Source organism: Branchiostoma lanceolatum, chromosome 12, assembly GCF_035083965.1.
Source record: "Branchiostoma lanceolatum isolate klBraLanc5 chromosome 12, klBraLanc5.hap2, whole genome shotgun sequence".
Lineage (NCBI taxonomy): Eukaryota > Metazoa > Chordata > Leptocardii > Amphioxiformes > Branchiostomatidae > Branchiostoma > Branchiostoma lanceolatum.
The window spans coordinates 8,265,177-8,285,920 of NC_089733.1; the positions used below are offsets into that span (position 1 = coordinate 8,265,177).

General features: G+C 40.9%; 2 protein-coding genes across 4 annotated transcripts; one reads left to right on the forward strand and one right to left on the reverse strand.

Moving 5' to 3' along the window:
• Positions 1-7,686: 7,686 nt before the first annotated feature.
• LOC136445951 (ATP synthase F(0) complex subunit C2, mitochondrial-like) lies at positions 7,687-11,827 on the reverse strand. Of its 3 annotated transcripts, none has more exons than XM_066444187.1 (6): positions 11,719-11,827; positions 11,405-11,490; positions 9,607-9,675; positions 9,108-9,185; positions 8,561-8,709; positions 7,687-8,136 (listed from the first exon to the last, which is right to left on the reverse strand). In XM_066444187.1, the coding sequence occupies exons 2-6, from the start codon at positions 11,438-11,440 to the stop codon at positions 8,022-8,024; spliced, it is 447 nt and encodes a 148-aa protein (XP_066300284.1). In that variant the 5' UTR covers positions 11,441-11,490; positions 11,719-11,827; the 3' UTR covers positions 7,687-8,021. The 3 variants fall into 3 exon arrangements, with proteins under 3 accessions (XP_066300284.1, XP_066300286.1, XP_066300285.1); XM_066444189.1 differs by having other exon boundaries at positions 11,659-11,723; XM_066444188.1 differs by lacking the exon at positions 11,719-11,827 and adding an exon at positions 11,667-11,713.
• A 4,148-nt stretch (positions 11,828-15,975) lies between these two features.
• On the forward strand, positions 15,976-20,744 carry LOC136446294 (juxtaposed with another zinc finger protein 1-like). The gene is made up of 4 exons (XM_066444638.1): positions 15,976-16,115; positions 17,393-17,572; positions 18,076-18,245; positions 20,375-20,744. Exons 1-4 carry the CDS (start codon positions 16,016-16,018, stop codon positions 20,594-20,596), a joined length of 672 nt encoding a protein of 223 aa, XP_066300735.1. The 5' UTR covers positions 15,976-16,015; the 3' UTR covers positions 20,597-20,744.

Here is a 20,744-nt window from a genome sequence, read left to right on the forward strand (position 1 = left end):
GTATGAATTATGAAATTTTCATGACATAAAATGTGAATTCAAAAATTGTGTTGATTTATGACAAATGTTACATTCTTATAACCGATACTGGTAAAATAACGGGATATTTTGTTATGAGCAACTGCTTGCTACTCTTGGTGGTTGCGTCACGCTGAACCATAGGTGACCTGCGGGAGGATGACGTAACGGGATTTACGCCCGGGCGATACCACCTTTTCTTCTGTACAAGGGGTGTTTTACTACTTTTATTGTCTAAAGAACTTGACTTCCGTTTCCAAAAATGAGTACTGAAAGTGAAACAGTACCAAGTTGTAGATCTATGGAAAGATACAGGATGCAGAGTCGACCAAACTAAGGTATAAGACACGGATATGTGTTTCATGATTGAACAAGGCGGGGAAACCAACAATTAAAATTTTAGTGGTGATTTCAGGTGAGTAACACAAGAACACCTGAATGCCCTGGGGAGTTTAGGGAAAAAGGAAGAATTCAATATAATGCACCACACGTACAATATGTTTTTGCATTCAAGAATTCAGCAATAAAATTTAACTCTTCATATTTGTAAAGAAAGGTGGTCATTACCATTTCTTTTCTTTGGTCAAAGATACTCAGGATTGGATGCTCTCCTCTCTCCACCCAACTTTACACAAAATGTTCATGAATAATTCCAGCTGGCACAATGACTCAGCAAACGGGAGGATATCAATCTGTTCACTACTGGAATCACTTCTCCATTATCTCAAAATAGATGTTCATTTTTCTGAAAATCTTTCTTTCACTTTACCAACTTCACCTTAAGACTTATCATATCAAACATTTTTTTCTCACAGCAATGAGCTTTAATCAAACCTCCTTGGTCATAGGCACCATTTGAAAGACGTTAAAAAAGCCAGGAAAACATAATACAACAAGCTGATGCTTTTTGTGTTCTAGCAGATAAATCCCTCTTTATCCTGGTCTTTTAACTCTATTAATACATATTTCAACAGTGATCTACTAGGATACAAAAATAATAAGCATACCCAATAGCCCTGCCCACCTCTGTGACAAAACGTAGAAATGCGAAACGAAAAACAGAAAATACCAATGTACAGAAATTTGACAAATGTGCAGCCAGTCATGGTTATATCTGATTTTATTGGTAACTGGCCCTCTTTTTTGAAGATTTAAACCAAGTGTGACAGTCTTTACCACGCATGAAAATCAAAACATTCCAGAGTATGTTGAATATGTCACTATTATGTGGCTCTTTCAAATATGTACAGTACAGATTTTGCAGCTGGAATACACCATACGAATGGAAAAAAGACATTCCCAGGGTCCTCTGTGCTACTTCTCAAAAATTGATCAGTCTAGAAACCAGGGTTTAAAGGGGCATATTGCGACATGAACATAAAACAAAATTCTTTGGTTTTGATTATTTTTCTACATCATCAGTTGAATCTACCTTATTACACTGCACAGCAATATTCATCACGTAAGGATGCGACTTTGTAGTGCCGTGCGAACGTCTTGAAAAAAATTATATACGCCATCCCCGCCGCCGCTTGAATTGGCCGTCATCTTGTCCAACATTCCGACGAACAACCGAACACGCGATCGAACGCCCGACGTTCTGAAGTTTGTTTACTTGTGGTGATTTTCCTGTGACGCTCGAACTCCGACCATAACGGTCGATTCGGATTTTTCGTAGCGTTCTACCCTGGCTTATTTGCATATTAACTTGCGGGACGCAAGTTAATATGTAAATGCCCCAGATTTTACACGTTTGGCGTTTTTCGTCGTTTATTAATGGTGGAAATGTGACAAAATGACGGGAATATGTTGGAAATAAGTAACAAATAAGTTGAAAATGTGAATCTTAGTGTAGATCTTTCAAATTCTTACTATTTGTAGTTTTTGCCCACCAGATTCTACAATATGCCCCTTTAAGTTACAACTCTTAAGTGTAACAAATAGCCTTTAACTACTGCAAGGGCCCAAGGAATTTATGAACTTCTTGGCTAATGCTCTGAAAATGTATAAATGACCAAATGAATAACTGATTGTGGACAGTGTGATATATTTTGCCATCAAGACATAAATGTACAATGCAGCAGTTTTTACAAATAGTTCCATGACATCAGTTACCGTTACCCAGTACTACATGCAAATCTAATATATTTCAATGGCAGACAAAAAGAGAGAAACATTGACTACATAGCTAATCTACATACTGCACAGCTAGTCATATCAAAACAAGTCACAAATACATTGCCAGATCCAAAGTTTTCGAGGGTGAAAGCCATATATAACAACAATCTGAGAAAATCTAATGTTTATGTTGATATTGGACATGGAAAAAGGAAGTAACATTTCACTTATACCACCCCTGTTGGAGTACATATGAAGTATAAAGCAGCTCTACAACTCAGTACATGGAGTAATAAACTTCAACAGCAAGCTTGGATGCCAATTAATTTCTCACCAGTTTTCCTTCTACCATCAAAGGAGTAACTACTAATACTCTCTCTCTCAGCAACCAAAGTTCAAGTTCAAAACAATTCATAGAAGTAGGTCACTATGGCAACTCTTTACATGTCAAACTGTATCTTTTTATCTAAGTAACAAATGACATGTTCTAACAATCCACTACATTATCAGTTCATTCTTCTCCTTTGGTGATCATGATTCTCTGTCTGAATTAATGTTAGTATAACACTCAGACTTTTCACCATAGTTCTTGTGCCATTTGATTTCTTGTGTTCTCTTGGTGTGCATGATCCCCACCACAAACTTTCACCCCCAGCATGTCGGCCGTGTGCCTAGCTGCCTCCTGAACTTTGACCTTCCTTGCTGATTGGCTCCACGTCGTCAAAAGTCTCCTGTCGAACTCTGTACATAGTGAAACCATCTGAGGACATTTGGTTAAGGAAGTATAAAGAAAGGATGCTACCACAAAATAAAATCCCCGCGACAATTCCTGCATTTACAGTAGTTTGTATGTGGATCCGGTTGTCTTACAGAAGAGTGACTGCAGTGTGAGCGGCCAGTTGGCTGAAAGGAAGATTAATCCACCTTATGAATCTGAAGCTGTAAATGATATTACAGAAACTGCTATTGTGATGGCAATGTGTTTTAATCTAGCATTATGAATTATAATATCTTTAAAATCAATCAATAAATAAGTGGCGTTTAGAGCTTTACTAACACTATAGTGATCTGGCTCAAAACTTGCTTACAAAACATACAATCACACTAGCTTAAGCTGAGAAAATATTGTACATATCTACACAATAAAAATCATCATGCAAAGGAGTGCATGCATAAATTATGCTAGCGGCCACCCCCCCTCCCCATACATGATTCGCTGCTGTGTAAAATATTTGCATGACAAATTTCTTAGAGGCAAAATTATCAATTTATCAATCAATTTACTCTCTCGTGACTATCATCAACGGCCTGTAAGTTTATCAGACATATTCCGGCATATATAACCACATTTACAGTTTACGTAAACCATGTGCGCAACTGTTTTGTAACATGACGATAAAGGATACAAGTCCCCAGCACAACGCCTCCGAGAGTCAGGCCCAGAAAGATATTTCTCCTGAACCATCTCGCCCTGCTTCTCTCCATAGCACGGGCCGCCTGTAGAGCGTTCATTCGGTCCATCATCGTCCGCTCTTCGTTCGTCAGGACGTCCTGTTCCATGTCGACTTTCCGCATCACACGCTCGCCACCAGTCCGTGCGTCCGCCATCTTGAATGTTAGGGGTCAGAGAGGTGGCTGCAGCTCATGATGGAATCGGTAGGTGGCAGTCATGAGTGGTGTCACTACCTTACCCTCACAAATGACTACTGATTGACCAGGAGTCATCAAACTTGTCGGAAGGAATACGCTCGACTAATTACTCCAAATGGTCACAGTAATTGTGAAGTATAACAGTAACAGATGAGTATGGATCTCGTTCAATGGAAAATGGATATATTTTGCACCAAAGGATTTTTGGTTTAGGCAAGGAGGTTATATAGGTCTATACATTTTGTATAACCTCCTTAGTTTAGGGCAAGGACTTGATCATCAAACCTATGACACAAAGAAAAATAAGCAGTCATTTGTGACTGGTATTTTGTATAATCTTACGGGGTCACACCGCTCACGAATGACATCTATTGATTTATCTATGTAGTACAACCTCCTATCTGACCCCCTGATATCCCAGACAAAGGTAGAGCTATTCTAAAACTGTGGTTTGCCTCACTATTTCAAAACTGTAGTTTGCCTCATTATTGCAAGTACATGTAGCTACTTTCCATGTTCATTGACATGCATGGTTATTGTAGGTATAGACCAGGCAAGAATACACTATTAAGTATCATATATGTGTGTAACACATGGCTAGCCTGGAATCCAAACCTATTATAGCTCCTGAGTCTCCTCTTCACAAATACTATTAGAGGAAACTTGGGAGCTATACTGTAAATCACTTTAATATAGCAGCAGGAAAATATAGCGGTTGGGGGGAAAAGGAGTAGGTAATTGCACTTAATTTTAACGGTGAGAATAAACATTGCTGTCTCAAATATTAGTGATCAAATATTTGCGATGATGAAATTTTAGCTGTTGACTAGTGACCATTATCACATGGCCAGATGGCGTCGACCAATCAGAAGCCTCCATTGCCCACAATAAGTGGTCTGTTATCACGCCACAACACACCACTTATTGACGTCATGCCATAACAAAACCGTTGCATTTTGTAGATGGGGGTATCTTTTTTATGAATCTTTTTCTTAACCTTGTTTAAAATATCTTTATTGTCTTAAAATTCCCCCAAATGTCCTAAGAATACATGAAAAATTCATGAAAAAAGGAAAAAAATTCAATTCAAGTAAAATTCAAACGAGAGGATTAAAAACAATATTTTTCACACCCCCGCCGTCAAAGTGGAACCGGCTCACGTTCCGGCGATCGTTCGCAGAACGCGTTCGAACGTCCGCCATAAGAGTACCACAGTTTTTCGTCGAGGAACTGTCAGACGCCGACTTAGAGTCAGTTTTCGGGTCATGGGAAGTTGGGGAAGACGCCCAGGAACATACTTCAGCAGTTGAGGGGCAAGGAAGCTGACGAGTGTGACCAACAAGAAGCAGCGGGCACACAGAGTCCCCTCCCCACTCATCACATTGTATTTCCCGAAGTAGCAAATCATGGCAGACAAAGAAATCGCCCATGAAACCTCCTACGTTTCTACCCAAGAGGACCCCAGACCGGTATGTTCACGTTTCTGAGGGGTTTTACCTGACGAAAATTAAAAATATTACTGGCAAAGTGATGTCGTCTTGTTCAAAACAAACGCCCCCCTCCCCATGACCCAAGTCACGAACACGTAACTTCCCGAAACCGATGTGTTGGCATCGAAAGAATTACGGTCAAAATCGCCCAAATTCTTACAGGTTTGTACCTACAATGATCTCGGCTCGATATGTGTACGCTTCTGTGGGATTTTTTTTCCGGCTTGAGTAATAATTATCCGGGGAAACTACAACTTGCGGCAAAGGGGAGGTAAACATGTACGATTCTTACCACACCTAGGCGTCTAACAACCTGTCAATTTATAACCGTGTGGGCTCGAAGACAAGTCACCGCTTGTTTACATTGGATTATATGAAGATCATATGTACAATGGATTGATTTTACATGTATAGTATTAAATAAAGAATCTATGTATTATACAGAAATTTGTCTCTCTTATATGGGTCAGTTTGGATAGGCTATGTGATAATAATGTTAATGACCCGCCTGTTCCTCGGTGTATATGGTGTCATAACGCCTGGTCATGTGCTATAACCACCTCATAAAACCACCTCGTTCGCTTCGCTCACTCGGTGGTTTTATTCTGTGGTTATAGCACATGACCAGGCGTTATGACACCATATACACCTCGGGGCGGGTCATTAACCCTTAATTAAATCAGCTAAAATTAAGTTACAGTGAACAAATCAAGAATTACAGTAATAGGTTTGGATTTCAGGCTGACACATGGTCACCTTGTTCTCAGGGCATTAGTGCAGAACTTGTGATGGACTTCAGTCTGAGTACCCTGTACCCTAGTACATGTATTGGACCCCTTCGCTTGCTGAGAATAACAGCAAACTCTGGGTGACAGGATGTATGATACTTATTTGTTCTTTGCCCATAAGTTCCATGAAAAGGTCTTGTGAACCAGCCACTAGTTACACTGCTGCAGTCTCCTGTATTGCCCAACAGGTTCTTAGTTTTCTCACATATTTATTAGGCCACACCAACTTAATCTTATGGATGACATCCGCGCGCGCATTGATTTTCGCCTGTTGTCAAAAAAAAAAAAAAATCACCTCCTCCAAGGCTACACGGAACTCCGGAACTTGCTGACTTAGATTGCCGCAAAAGGCTAGCATTGTGCCGGCTTATCGGAAAACTGGGGCGTATTTGTGGATTGGTATGCCATCGATGTTGGCTAGGGGGATTTTGCGTTTGCACAGTTGTACGAGAGGATCGCGGCGGCCAGCGAGTATCGCCCAGACAATTTCAAACACGACCTATCCAGAGTGGCTCTCACACATTTCTTTTGCAACAATTAGAGACATGGGAGAGGAATTGAGGGATTGGCAGAGGTCTCACAGTGAGATTTGTGAGCGCAAACCATGGAATGCTTAATATGGAGTTCAATGCCATGTATGTTGAAACTGCCCTTATGGGTGTATATGAGTATTTTCATCACAGTCCTATATCATCCACAGTCCTTGGAGCCAAATACCTTCTAATAGTATACTTCTTTGGTCGTTCTTGTCAATATATTAAAAATCAATCACTTGCGCTGAGTCTGCTATGATGAACAAGACAACCTACATGTACCTCTTACAAATAAGGGTTCTGTGGTTCAATTCGCAATACCGGTACCAGCTTTGTACCGAGTAGTCCTGTGGTTTAGCAGCATTTTTTCTTTTGCTGGATTTTCTTTTTTTTTGCCCGCGCGCATTAGTTTTGGGGTCTCCAGAGGATGTCATCCATAAAATCAAGTTGGTGTGGCCTTAGATGAGCATAATGGTTCAATGTTGGGTTGGGCACTGTGTATGTATTTATTCTCCAAGCAGAGGTGCTTGGAGAATACTGTGAAGGATGGTGCCTTCCCTAATCTCCTAGCCCTCTACCTAATTGTCTACACAGTGCCTGCAGTAAGTATTTGAGGAAGGACCACCAAAAAAATTGGGAAAAGTTTCAAGGTCAGTGTTGCAAAGCACATCTTCCCTAACTGACAAAGTTGTTCTGTGATGACTTCACTGCAAAAACAAAGCTTTATTTGCGAAAAAAAAGACAGCAAGGGGTAGAGAGAGTCCAATTTAATCAAATAGTATGTTTACAACCATCAGTCAGAAATCAGCATTGCTATGTCACCCATGTCAAAGTGTTGAGCTCCACGTTTGTTATAAAAAAGAGCAACAATCGCACCATAGCTTTCTAAGTCAGCACACCCAAACACCCCCAGCAGTGGTCAATTAGACCTGTATGCCAGTGTAGTTCACATTCTTTCTCCCCACTCTCTCAACCTTGCAACTGTGCCAAGTACCTTCACTTGTAAAGTCCAAAACTCTAGATAGGTTTTTACACCAACATTCTATGCTTAGCCCTAGGGACCCTGAAGAATGATAGTTCAAGCACATATTTGTCCACATCTCTTTTATTAATTCCAACAAGTCTGGATGGTATTCAAGGGGGAAAACGGATGTGGTTGACATGACACGGGGATGATCGTTTGCCGCAGCTTAGTACGACAGACATGGATGTACAAACTTAGAATACGCTACAGGAAATCGGACATATTCATCAAAGTGTTTCTTTAGTTTAAGTGTTGACTCTTTTGCTTTACAATCCTTTGGGTACAATATTTCTCCCTGTGGTGGACAGCATCTGTGACTAACTCATTCATACAACCTTTAGACTCTGAAATACAATCTGGTCTAGCCAAACATTATGTCATACAGCAGCTTGGGACCCTCTCACATGGCAAACAGGATGACGAAAGCCATCATCAAGCAGAACAGACCCATGGCCTCAGACAGGGCGAACCCCAGGATGGCGTAGGAGAAAAGCTGTTGCTTCAGAGATGGGTTCCTGGGAAACAAAGAAAGACGTTATAGTTTATAAACTACGTAGAACAAAGGGTTCAGGAAAGGGAAGATTGAATATATTACGAAAATAGGAGAGTACTCTTACTACACGTGTCAACTATGCATGACTGACCCCATTTCAAAGGTGATAATCTTTTTGAGTTCATGAAAAGGAAAGTTTTAAAAAAGGTTTATCCGTGTCTTAAAACATTCCTTTTCATGAATAGCTGACACCTGTAGTAAGAAGAGTCCTTCGTATTTTCATGACATAAGCATCTTCAATCTGCATTTTGGTCACATAGTCATGACAAAGAAGGAATGAATGAATACTAATGTCAATGACAAAATGTTCAAGACAAAAGAAATTTATGTGTGTCCTCATCCAATAAGAAATTCTAGACAATGAAAGAAAGGAAGAGTTTCCCCACCTAGCATAACCAATGCAGAGGGATCCGAATACAGTTCCGATCCCTGCTCCGGACCCGGCGGCTCCTACAGTAGCTGCGCCAGCACCAATGAACTTGGCCGCGGTGTCTATGTCGCGAGAGACGGCAGACGTCTGGAAACCTCGGACAATCTGTAAAAATCCAAACAGAAAGGATCTAGTTGAAATCCGAGGTACACATCCTACGCTAACGTAAGGCAGGAGGGACTAGACAATCCTAAAAGTAGCACATGTACTTCATCGAGTGGTCTCTTGTTAATCTCCAAGCAGATCTATTGCTGGCAATGACAGTATCCTAATGGCAAAAGACCGGTAGCCAATAATGCTTCTTTTGCCCGCCCAGCCAATCATTTTGGGAATAGGAAGCATTGGCATTGAAAGGTGTTAATTTAAGGAACTCATGCAAAGCACAATTCTGTAAGGTCCTGCATGAAGCAAATATGGTGTTTTCTATGGTGTAGTGCTGTAATTATAATGTGAATATGTGTGCACAATGCTGGTTGTACAAATGAATAAATAACGCTGGTTACCTGGTTGAAGGTTGGAACACTGGTCATCTCTGTGCTGAGTCCCTGGAACTTTGCTATGGTTGGTCTGTTTCCATTCAGCTGTACATAACAGAGTAAAAAAATATCAATTAAGGATTTCCGCATAATTCCCCTCCAACGATGGAGTCAAGAACTACAGTCTAGTACAGATGCCTTCACTACCTTGCTACATCTACAATGTAGTAATGATGATGATGTATTCTGCATTGTAGAAACATCCAACAACTTTCAGGTAGTCAACATCAGGAGTCCTTGTCTACATACACTTCCTATATCTCCATGTATTATCAATTTTGTTGTGAAGTATACTTAGTATTCTTTTTTTAGGTCATTTGAAAATTGACATAAAAAAAGAAAAAGTTCGCACCCTAGTTTCACCCTCACATCAATTTCATGGATAGAAATATTCTTAATAAAAAGGCTGAACCATAGGAAAGATTTCTATCAATCTTCTTCCAAAATTTCTTTGATGAAAGTTTACCTGCTCAGGTTGCCGGCAGGTAACAGCACTGCTTAGGGGCCTGACCAGCGCACGGGATCCATTAGCAACCTGGGGGGAAACAACATAATTAAGGCATGGTTAAGGTGAGCAAGAGTAATATGATACAGGAACATAGCGCTGTGTACCTAAACAAATTTTAGGTACAGGTACACGGGTTAAGGTACAGGTCCGGACCTGAACCTGTACCTAAACTACTTGTTCAGAAAATGCTAGATTTTCAATAAGGACAAAAGCATGTTTGAACTGGTAAAAACATCATATTTGACATATATTTGATATACAACACAGATGAAAATTTGACTCCAGCCATGCAAATGTGTTTTCTGTGCTTAAGAGTGGCTTTAGAGCACTGCCACGGTAATTTCATAGTAATTTTATCTGTCAAAGTGGCCATCCCCTGAGTCAGGTCCAGTACCTATACAGCAGGGTCAGGTATTTTGGACCTGTACCTAATTTATTGTACCCGGTACTGTATCTGTACAGTGTACCGGTACACAGCTCTACAGGAACATGTTGACAGTGTTAAGAAGTATCTTTTTTCTTCACTGTTACTGTTCAGTCTTTTTAGATGCATTAACTTTCTAACATTAGATTTATTTTTCCCCACAAACAAATGAACAGTATTCTTTTCCAGCTTGGAAAATGACCCTGTGATTTTGAAAATATCATTTAGAAAATAGAACACAACATATACACATTTTATTCATTCAGAGTCTTGCATTCATAAAACCAAAAGAAGTCATGTCCTGTACATGGTTAACCATTCCAAAACTGCCAAATAAGGAAAAGATTACCAAACTAATCCATTGTAATCCTATTAGCACTACCATTTCTAGCTATACTACACAATATCTAACCATAACAGACTGAAATGGTGGATCTATTTATGGTAGGCAAAGGTTACAGTGACTTTATGCCCTTGACCAGCCATGGAGGCATTACATGGGGGAGGGGGCATACACACTGCCATGTGGTCACAGAGCAAAGTGTCCGTTTTTCAGCTGATATTTTTGAATCCATAGAGATCTCCACATGTCTAAATTATATTGTAAAGCTGGGCTGAAGTGACAGTTGTAATCAGTATTCATCTAAAAGCATTTCAAAATCCATGCTTGTCAAAGGGGCAAAACAGACATACATCTACATACTCTTATCACTGCCATCTGGTCATTTCCATATCAAAGTAGGCCCATTGCAATACATCAAATCTACCCATTTCTTAACTTGTCCGCCTGTATTGATTAAAGCATTTACATCAGAATAAGCCATCGAGTGAAATTGCGAAGGGGAGGGGCAGTTTTGCCGCTGAAGCCCTGGTACCCTAACCTGCCACTTATATTCCAAACCAAAGCTGTTCTGTCTGGATTAAATATTTCCACATTTCTAACAGTATTCAAAAGTTTTTTGTTTTACATTTCTCACGGGTAACAAACGTTCTAAATTTCGTTTGACCTTTGACCTGTACCGGCGTGTCCGCCATTACTATTTCAAATGACATGGGTCGAAAATGAAGGTCGCATGAGTTTTACACAGATTCAAATGAATACAACAACAGCAAATGACTTCAGATTAATATTTACTGCTAGCGCGATATGTTCATCATAAAAATCGTGGTAAAATGTAACAGGCATTTGAATCACGACCGATATACAACGGGCAAATTCCCTGTAGCACGATCGATAACCTTGAGCAACCGGCTTCAAGAGAAGAAATAATAGTACAATCTTACGTGATTTATCCCAAATAAAATTGGATATAGTTGCACAAAAAAACTTACCAGAGACTGGGAAGCGATCCTTGCCAAGGAGTACATGTTGGTTGTGGTAGTGCTACACGCGAAGGTGGCTCGAACTGAGGACAAACCTGAAGAACAAAATGGAGGGCGCCGTTACCAGTGTGACCCCTGGATACCGCAACATTTCAAGAGCGCATCAAAGATTTAGACAAATATAACATCCCATCATTTTTCACTCATTACACAGTTAAACATTCAATCTAAGAAATTCGACAGAAAATAACGCATGATGTTACAGAATTACTGGGATAACGCTCGGATATTCCGGCTAGTTCAGCAGAATTTGTCCGCTTTACCTGAACACCCGGGTGCGAGAAGAACCACAATGCGCAAGCGCGACAATGTCGTCAGGGCCTAGAGGGGTTCAACCAATGGGATGACGCGTAGAATTCGAAGTCCCTATAGGGGGTAATGACTGTTTCACAGGTGTTTGGCCGTCGTCCTCGAAAAAGACCGCCGAGTAAAAGTCGATAATGAATTGATGAAAACTATCTGTAGATTTTTGGCACTTCTGTACGCTACGGCAAAACGTCTTAGTTCCTTTCCTTCGTTTGAAGTTATGAATGTTGTGATAGAACTACACTTAGGATACGAATACTTTCAGTGAGCTTTGGTAACGTTACGTTTATATATCCTTTTCATATCTCAAGTATTCATTGTAGTGACAAGATCTGTATAGTTAGATAGTTCGATTTCAAAAGTGTCCGAAGTCTTCTCACATTTCCTCACGTCTTAAGGTCATTGGCGTGTATTGTGATCCTCTCTGTTTGACTCTTCCATGATATCATTGTCTCAAAGTTAGGTTCTACTCTCCTGGTGATTTGCTCCCAGCCTCCAACTATTATTCTCTTAATGTTCTTGGTCTACGGGGCGTTCTTCTTATATCATTGCATCTTTTATTGTACTTGTATTTTTTTTTTTTCATTATATCTATAATTTTGTTTTGTTCTATTTTATCTTAATTTGATTTATTTCATTTCCGTCTATTTTGTTTCATTTTGTTCTATGCTTTTCTGTTTTGTTTGATCTTGTCCTACGTTATTTCGTTCTTTGACGTCTCCGAAGTATTTAAGTCACGTGAACTTAACTATCGCTAGGTGACGCTGTTTGAGTGAAGAGGTGGTTATCTTCTGTTACGGGAAGTGAGATAATGAAGTAATGCAGGACACACACACACACACACACACACACACACACACACACACACACACACGCACACGCACACGCACACGCACACGCACACGCACACGCACACACACACACAAACACACACACACACACACACACAAACACACGCACACGCACACGCACACACACACACACACATACACACACACACACACACACACGCACAGACAAACACACACACATCAGGCCAGTGCAAACTATCTTTATTGAGACCTACATCAAGGTAAACGGTCTTGCGCGCCTTCCTTCATTTGTAAGGTCTTGTCTTTATCAGCACAACGTGGACAGCATGCATAATGTCCTGCCGAAAAAAATATTGCAATCACACTATTTCTCTACAAGTCCCCAGAATACTGTCTCGAGTATTCTTCCGTTGTGGTTGTTTCAAACAAGACTTTGTTATTCATAACATTCCAACTGACTACTTGGCTACAAAAATGTGTTTCAAAAGTATGTCGATGCAATAAACCGTGCACGTGTGGTACAGTACCTGGTGCACTGCGTGACCACAGAGAAACTATAAGGAATATCAAGCAATATACACAAATCGCTATGATGACTAGCTACTATCATAACATATGTAACGTTATATACAATGTATGTGATAAGTATACATCTCTGTATCTGAGAATAAACAAAGTTAGATTAGCACGTATTTTCAAACACCTTCCTCTGAAACATCTCTGTATCTGAGAATAAACAAAGTTAGATTGGCACGTATTTTCAAACACCTTCCTCTGAAACAAAGAGGTATTGCTCAACTACTATTACCCGTTGACTAAAACAGTAAAACTATCATTATTATTATACACAAGTTGTCATAATGACTGCCATCATGATTATACGTTAAGTAGAAAAACACACGCATCGGACTAGACAACGCGCATGATTTCACCGCGGTTCCAATTTCAATTTAGTTACTTCAATATCATGCAAATAGGTAATACATTGTACCGTAAACCTCACTATTTACTTTAAACATGAACAGGATTTCAAGCAGGTTGAAGGCAATGTACATTTTTGATAATAACAAATCAGAAGTATCAATCAAAGTAAAATTGTTAACAATGTGTACAATATAAAGCTAAAGGTGTCCACTTAAATTGTTTGTGTGTAATTGAGGTCTCGTTATCTTACAAATTCAACCACTGAAAGCTACGTATGACTTTTGGCAAATTTCATTTTGACGAAGGCCATGTTGATTAGATTATATGGATGACATCTGCGCGCCGGTTTCCAAATAAAAAATAGAAAATTCGGCCATACTGTAAATCTTACAAAGGAGTTGCAAAATGAGAAAATGTATGCTGTAAATTGCAAAAAGAAATCTTTCGGAAAATGGATACTGATGTCGTAAAATTTCAAAGTCACTTCCAAAGTCAAAGAAGAAGATGTGAAGAATCTATTATTCGGTATGCCATACTCTGTGTGTTTAGTTTTGTTCATCCTTCCTGGCCACTTAGATTTCATAATGAAGGCAAATTATTTTTGCCCATTTCTTTATCATTCGCACGCCCGCATCAGTTTTGGGATTTCCAGAGGATATCATCCATATAATCAAATCAATATGATCCTACGGATATACCATGTGCCGCGGGAAGATGGTCACAGTACCGTTTTGCGCGTTCGTCACAACCAACTGTCCATACGGTCCCACATGTACAGCAAAACCGTATGGCATAGTGATGTTCACGATGGTACGGATAAACTCCCCGCGGCTTGTGAACATGTCTACCCACGATAACGTGACCAGAGTTGTCCACATAAATACCTTTGGGCAAAGTAAGTTCACCCTGACCACGCTCTTCGTCTCCAAACTTGAATAACAGTTGTCCAGAGCTACTGAACTTGAACGGATCCCTTCGCTTCCAATTCCACAGCGTGTTCACATCACATGTCGGACGACTTTTATTCTATAAAAACGACTTTTATTTTATAAAAAATGTGTACTTGGAACTTTATTTACTAAGTGTCACTACGTAGATTGAAACTCCAAACAATTCTGCTCAATTTTTCTGATTCTTTTTTTGATAATTGGAAGCAGAATGCAGATGAGAGTATAGATTAATTTCGAATGTTGGATCGGTAAATGAAAGTGTTGGGGTGGCGAGGAGAACCCTATGCTGACTGTTGCACAGGTAAACTGACGACAGTGTTTGTTGGAGTCAGCATCATGGCGTGGGGCAGAGTAAAAACCAGGCTAATAACCTAAGCAACCTTGATGTCAAGATATAGAGACCCCATTTTCCATCCAGTCACATTTCTTAGATCCTTACCTCTGCAATTTGAGACTGAGTGCAAGATGATAATGCACGGCCACACAGAATGAGAGTCATTTCAGACCACCGCCAGGATGCAGGAATAGGATAGAAGGGTCTTCCTGCATCCCAGATCAACACAATTGAACACCCCTCAGACTCTGTGATCACCGTGAACAGCTTGGGCGAACTGTGCATGCAAGAATGATCAACAGAACAATACGACCTGTGCGCAATGACCCCTTGTAGAAGAATGGCCTGGGACCGCGTAACAAAACTGGTGACAAGCATGAGGAGGATGTGCCGGGCTGTAGTGACAGTGCATGGCTTATGTACTCAGTAAACCACCTTCATCATAACTGAGGCTCCTTTACGCAATTTTGTTGTTGATGAAGACTAACTTTGGCTTTCATATTAATGTGTTTTTTCATTGAAGTTTCAAATTACCCTCGTACACCAACCACGCGCTACCAGCAGAAGAAAAAAAGCCAGAATTGAGCGTTTGACTTTAGTAGGGTAATCTGGGCACTTTTTTATGTGACCCGCTCGCATAAGCAGGTCTGGCGCTCGGTCCATTGATTTACAACCATAATAAGTTTGGTATCATGGGAAAGAAAATCACACAAGCTTTTTAATGATAGATAATTAATTGAATTTGATGTAGAAACAACGGAGATATGATCGACTACAGTTAAGTTTCCAAACTTTTTGTGCCGGTGTATCATATTGCTTTAATTGATTCTGTTCGCGTGAGATATGGATTTCATCTTATCCTTGTCCAGACGGAACAGTTTTGCATCTATCATGTAGAATTACTTATTTATAAATACAAATTACTGATTGACTAAATATCATAATCCCCTAGGGCCATTATGGACTGGTAGCGCAGGTGGGCTGCTAAGGTCAGACGATACCACTCGTACGCTAGGGAACATTTCTTAAAAAAATTATTTTAAGAAAATCACCAACGCGTAATCCTCTAAACGATTGTAAGTTACTTTATAGGGAATTTGATTATATCAGGGATTGCAGTTGTCGTATTTTGAATTTCTGGACATTCCACTATCCTTTTTTTGTGTGTATTTCAGCTGGGGTTCCATTTAAATGCAACCTGCCCTCCCCCGCAAGGTGCCGCGGCCCTGACAAGATGGCGGCGTTCTTCGTTCACGTCTGCAGATTCGGTGGTTGCGGGCTGACCTTCCCCTCTCTGGGTGACCTCATACTGCACATCGAGGACCAGCACATAGGTAGGAGCCGTCCCACGACGTACACGTCTCCCGTGCGCGCCCCCGTGCCCGCGGAACCGCACGTCGCGCGCGTCACAATCTCATGCGTCACGCAGCCCCAAAATGCGATGCTTTACTAGATCACGTGACTGAGGCAGTTTGGGGATGCTAGGACGCAGATATGGCCGATTTTCAAAAGGCGAATCAAATGTACGGCTGTTAAGAATAGACCCACCCATTGCACGTGAGAAACGGTTGCCATGGTTACCCGCAAGTGCTTTGATGTCACCGGTAAGCCAGGTGATGCAGAATTGGACCTGTCCATTTATCCAGGTCAGCGGGGGTGAGCAGGGTGGATGTAGATTTTATGAAGTTTATGGATGGAGAAGTTATGGTCCATTGGGGCATTGATGGATCCATTTGATTGTACTGAAAACTCTCACACTCAGCGTGTGATTTCTGAATTCTAGTTCTGCCGGGTTCTCCAAACATTTCTGACAATGTTCTTCAAGACTTGCAGGACTTATTTGTTGACAGTATGTCAGTAAAATTTACCGATGTAGGGTCTACTAGTATTGTAATGCTCTTGGCTAGTGAATTATACACTGGCCAAGAGCATTACAATACTAGTAGACCCACCATCTCATATTCTGGAATATTTGTATCTGTATATCCGCTATAACCGACCTTGAGTGTAACACACCAGCTTCGCAGGCATGCTGCGCAGCAGAAGCTGGTTATAACTTATATCACACTGAACGACCTGTCCCAATGTCACACCTAACCTTTGCACATCTGACTGTAAGGTTTGTTTTAATCTATCTAGTGAGGATACTCCTACAATACTTGGTGGCAATGAGTTCCCACTCTCGTTAAACCAGGACCCCATATCGCTCCACGTTACATCGGTCGCGAAAGGGGCCCTGGTAAAAAGCTTTGCCACGTATGGTTATGACGACGTCGCCACCAAAACAGCTTCAGCCAATCAGAGGGTTTGCTTCCTCTCATCGGAAGCCAACGCGCAAAGAACGCTGGGAGCTATCAACCAATCAGGTTACGTGTTACAGCTAGCTCATTAATTATTCATGAGCTACAACTGTCGTTTGTGCAAAATAAGGTCAGCTCATTAATTATTCATGAGCGAGTCTCGTTGACCTGCTATAACCATATGTGGCGAAGCTTTTTACCAGGGCCCCTTTCGCGACTGATGTAACGTGGAGCGATATGGGGTCCTGGTTTAACGAGGGTGTGAGTTCCATTCTACAATAGTTCTTGAAAAATATGAATGTTTTCTGTAGAATCAGACCCACTGACGCTGGAGAAACAGGAGTTGCAGCAACCGTCCTCCCTCGCGTTGAGCTACATCCACCGCTTCATCACGGACGCGGCCCGTCGGGAGCAACTGGAGAACTTGAAGCGGAAACCCTCGCAGCGAGCTCTCTCTCCTGTGGCAGCTATCAGGAGCATCACTCCCACAGGTACCACAGGAAAGGCAGCCACCTTTCTGTTTACAACAGAACTACAGTTCAATCTACCCAATTTAGTCAGGACTGTCTCCAGAACTCGTCCCTAAACGAAAAGTTTGCCTGTTGGGACTGAAAAAAAATCACCCTTTCTGTAAAAATAGTAGCCCCAAATAGTAGCAAGCTTCCGTTCTGTGTAATGGTTTTAAATGTTTCATCAAAAGGGTTATCTATGCTCATAATGCAGGCTAATTAGCAACACCATTAGCAACACCATTAATGAATATGAACTAAATAATATTGAAGTTGGAAGCACCCTAGCCTGACTAAATCTCACTTCTACTAGTTCTAGCGGCAGCCACCACCACGACCGCCCCTAGATCAGCTAGAACTCGCGCTGGCTGGGGTTCAATTAATCAAACACACAAAAAGTGTTGCTAGTAGAGGGCATTGTTTACCTTTTTAGTGTTGCCGCCATTAGGTCACAGTGTTTACCTGTTTGTTTGTTGTGGATGCAGGAAGTGAGTTTGATGATGATGACCTGTCTAGCGAGTCTTCGGACAGCGACAACTCGTGGACCACTAGCGACGACTTCACGTCTGAACTGATCCTGAACTCCATGACCCCCTCCAGTAACGAGGAGAAACCATTTGCCTGTCCAATTCCAGGGTGCAAGAAAAGATACAAGGTACTAGTACTTTATTCAATATGCAAAGGATATACATATTTACAAACTTCATGAAAACATGAAAATAAGGCCATACCAATTTAATTTCTGGGTTAACAGATTTTTATTTTTAATTTTAGCAAAAAAAAATCATGAAAACAGAAGGCTGGGGTGAAAACTTGCACCTGACCCCGTTCACTCCCTGATACTGTGTGCACCAAAGTAAAAACATTCCTCTGAGATTCTGTTTTCATGTTGTTTTTCCAATGTAAACATAAACAGCGCAGGATATTTTTGTCTGTATTTCATTTAAGGGACTGTAAATAAAATGCACACTCAACTTGAGTGCTTCAAATGGCTTTCTGGATTAAGGTGATGATAGATGTTTCTTAAGGCAATGATCACTATTCAGACATCAAATCTTCAAGCCCAGCAGTTGGCTGAATATTCCAGATGTCTTGGGGATGCATAAAGCCTCTAAGATTGTCCATTTGTCTTGTCCTTGACAAGGGTTGGCCCTCCGATTTTTGTACATGGCTGATGCATTAGGTGAGTGCTCCATGGGACTCTTTTATGGCCATTTCCTTCTTACCCACACTTTCCGGAAGTTTTCTGGCTTGAAAATGCTTTTAAGTTCTTAACTGGTCCTTCTACTGATGTTAGATGATTTAAGACCATTCAGACGATAATCTTTCTAGTAAAATGTCTTGAGAACTGATGTTCCAAGAATAAGGTACTAGTAATGAGGCAAATAACACTTGGTTAAATTTGTCTTCTGCAAAATGCTCTTTTTCTTTGTTACTGCCAATCCTCATATCTATGCGATTATTGGCAGTTGCTCATGGGTTAATTAAGTCTTAATTACAACACAAGTGCCTGGTACAAATAAACAAAGGAAAATAAAGGAAGGACACCAAGGAACATAAACAACTGCTTTTGGGTGTGCAAAGGACAAGACAAGTGAATTTGATGGGTTAGTTGCTCTCTCTTGTTAATAATACAGTTTTGACATGCATGCCATTGAAAAGTAAAAGAGCTTGTTTGTAAATAGTATCAAAATTTAAAGAACTGCAAAAAAGATAGTTGTTATCCATACTTGAAACAAAAGTGATACAATAACTGTATGACAACCATCGTTGAAAAGTACAAATGTATAGGAAACATGTGTATTGTCTTATAGCTAGCTGCACCATCATATTCTTCTGGAAATTTTTAAAGTGAAAAATGTTGCATTGGAAATTAGCAGAATGTAAAAAAATTTCATTGGCCTGTAATACTACTAAGACCTCCTAACCACAGTACAAAAAAGAAAACAATTTTTTTTTCTATTATTATTATTGGGTAGGAGAATTGCGAGGAGCACACAATCGCGGGGCTAGATCGCAAGGGTCTGTAGCGACTACCATTTGGCGGGCGGGTGACCTGAATACGAAAATTGCCCCATGTGTGGCCATAGGACTGTAGGTTTTGAACCACGCACACCAGGAAGGACCCCTACTCTTTTCGATAAGTGCAGTGGGTTCTTTAACGTGCTCAAGGTGTGGCTCTCCTCCAACACGGGACCTCCATTTAACGTCCTATCCGAGGGACGTCCCTAACCGAAGCTAGGTACTCATTTGCACCTGAGTGAAGTGAGGAAAGTCGTGTAAAGGGCCTTTCCTTTTCCTAAGGGCACAACGTCAACGGGACAAATCAGGGAACCCCGGATTCGAACTCAGTACCTCTGGGTTCTGGGGCCAAACACCCTGCCACTGCGCCACCGCGACGCCACTAAAGTGGTACGGCCGTGAATCACCGGCATCTGGACTAGCCAAAACTATCATGCACGGAACAGTCCATGGAGAATGAAGAAAGCAGGGTAGGCAATAGTAAAGATGGGAGGATTATATCAGAGAATGGACTGGTATGACGCTAAGTGAAATAACAGTTACATATATTAGGAAAACTGAGAAGGGTGGAGAAAATTGGTTGTTAGATCTTCTTTTTGGTGCCCCAACTGATAAACTAAGGGATAGATGAGATGCGGGAAAATTGAAAAAGATAGTACCTAATAGTAGTAATAGTGTAAACCAAATTTTGATGATGTCACTAGTAGTAACTGATACTTTTACTTGATTGTATGATTGAGACTTTGTTATGTCCTTCTCCAGAATGTTAACGGTATCAAATACCACGCCAAGAACGGACACAGAAACGACGGCAAGATCAGGAAGGCATGTCGCTGTCACTGCGGGAAGAGCTACAAAACTACTCAGGGTCTAAAAAATCATACGCTATCCCAGCATCCGCCGATATCACGCCAGTTGCCAGGGGCAACCCAAGTCGGCCACGTCCTGATGCCAATGCTTCAGCATCCCGAGCTGGCCAACTAGTAGTGGTTAGGAAAATGTGGGAGCTAAGACTCACTCTACTCAGGTAACAAAATACAAACCCTTTCACAAATTTACTCTCCAAGCAGAGGTTTGGCTATGGCTGGTTTTTGATGACATGATTTTAGGTGTTTTTGTTGGGCTTGGTGAC

Excerpts from the sequence above, each read along its gene's own strand:
- LOC136445951 (XM_066444187.1), bottom strand. The coding sequence starts at position 11,440 with ATGTACTCCTTGGCAAGGATCGCTTCCCAGTCTCTG. Across the intron at positions 9,676-11,404 it reads GGATCGCTTCCCAGTCTCTG|GTTGCTAATGGATCCCGTGC; the intron begins GTAAGTTTTTTT and ends GTTTCCCCCCAG. Across the intron at positions 8,710-9,107 it reads GTGTTCCAACCTTCAACCAG|ATTGTCCGAGGTTTCCAGAC; the intron begins GTAACCAGCGTT and ends GGATTTTTACAG.
- LOC136446294 (XM_066444638.1), top strand. The coding sequence starts at position 16,016 with ATGGCGGCGTTCTTCGTTCACGTCTGCAGATTCGGTGGTTGCGGGCTG. Across the intron at positions 16,116-17,392 it reads CATCGAGGACCAGCACATAG|AATCAGACCCACTGACGCTG; the intron begins GTAGGAGCCGTC and ends TGTTTTCTGTAG. Across the intron at positions 17,573-18,075 it reads CAGGAGCATCACTCCCACAG|GAAGTGAGTTTGATGATGAT; the intron begins GTACCACAGGAA and ends TTGTGGATGCAG.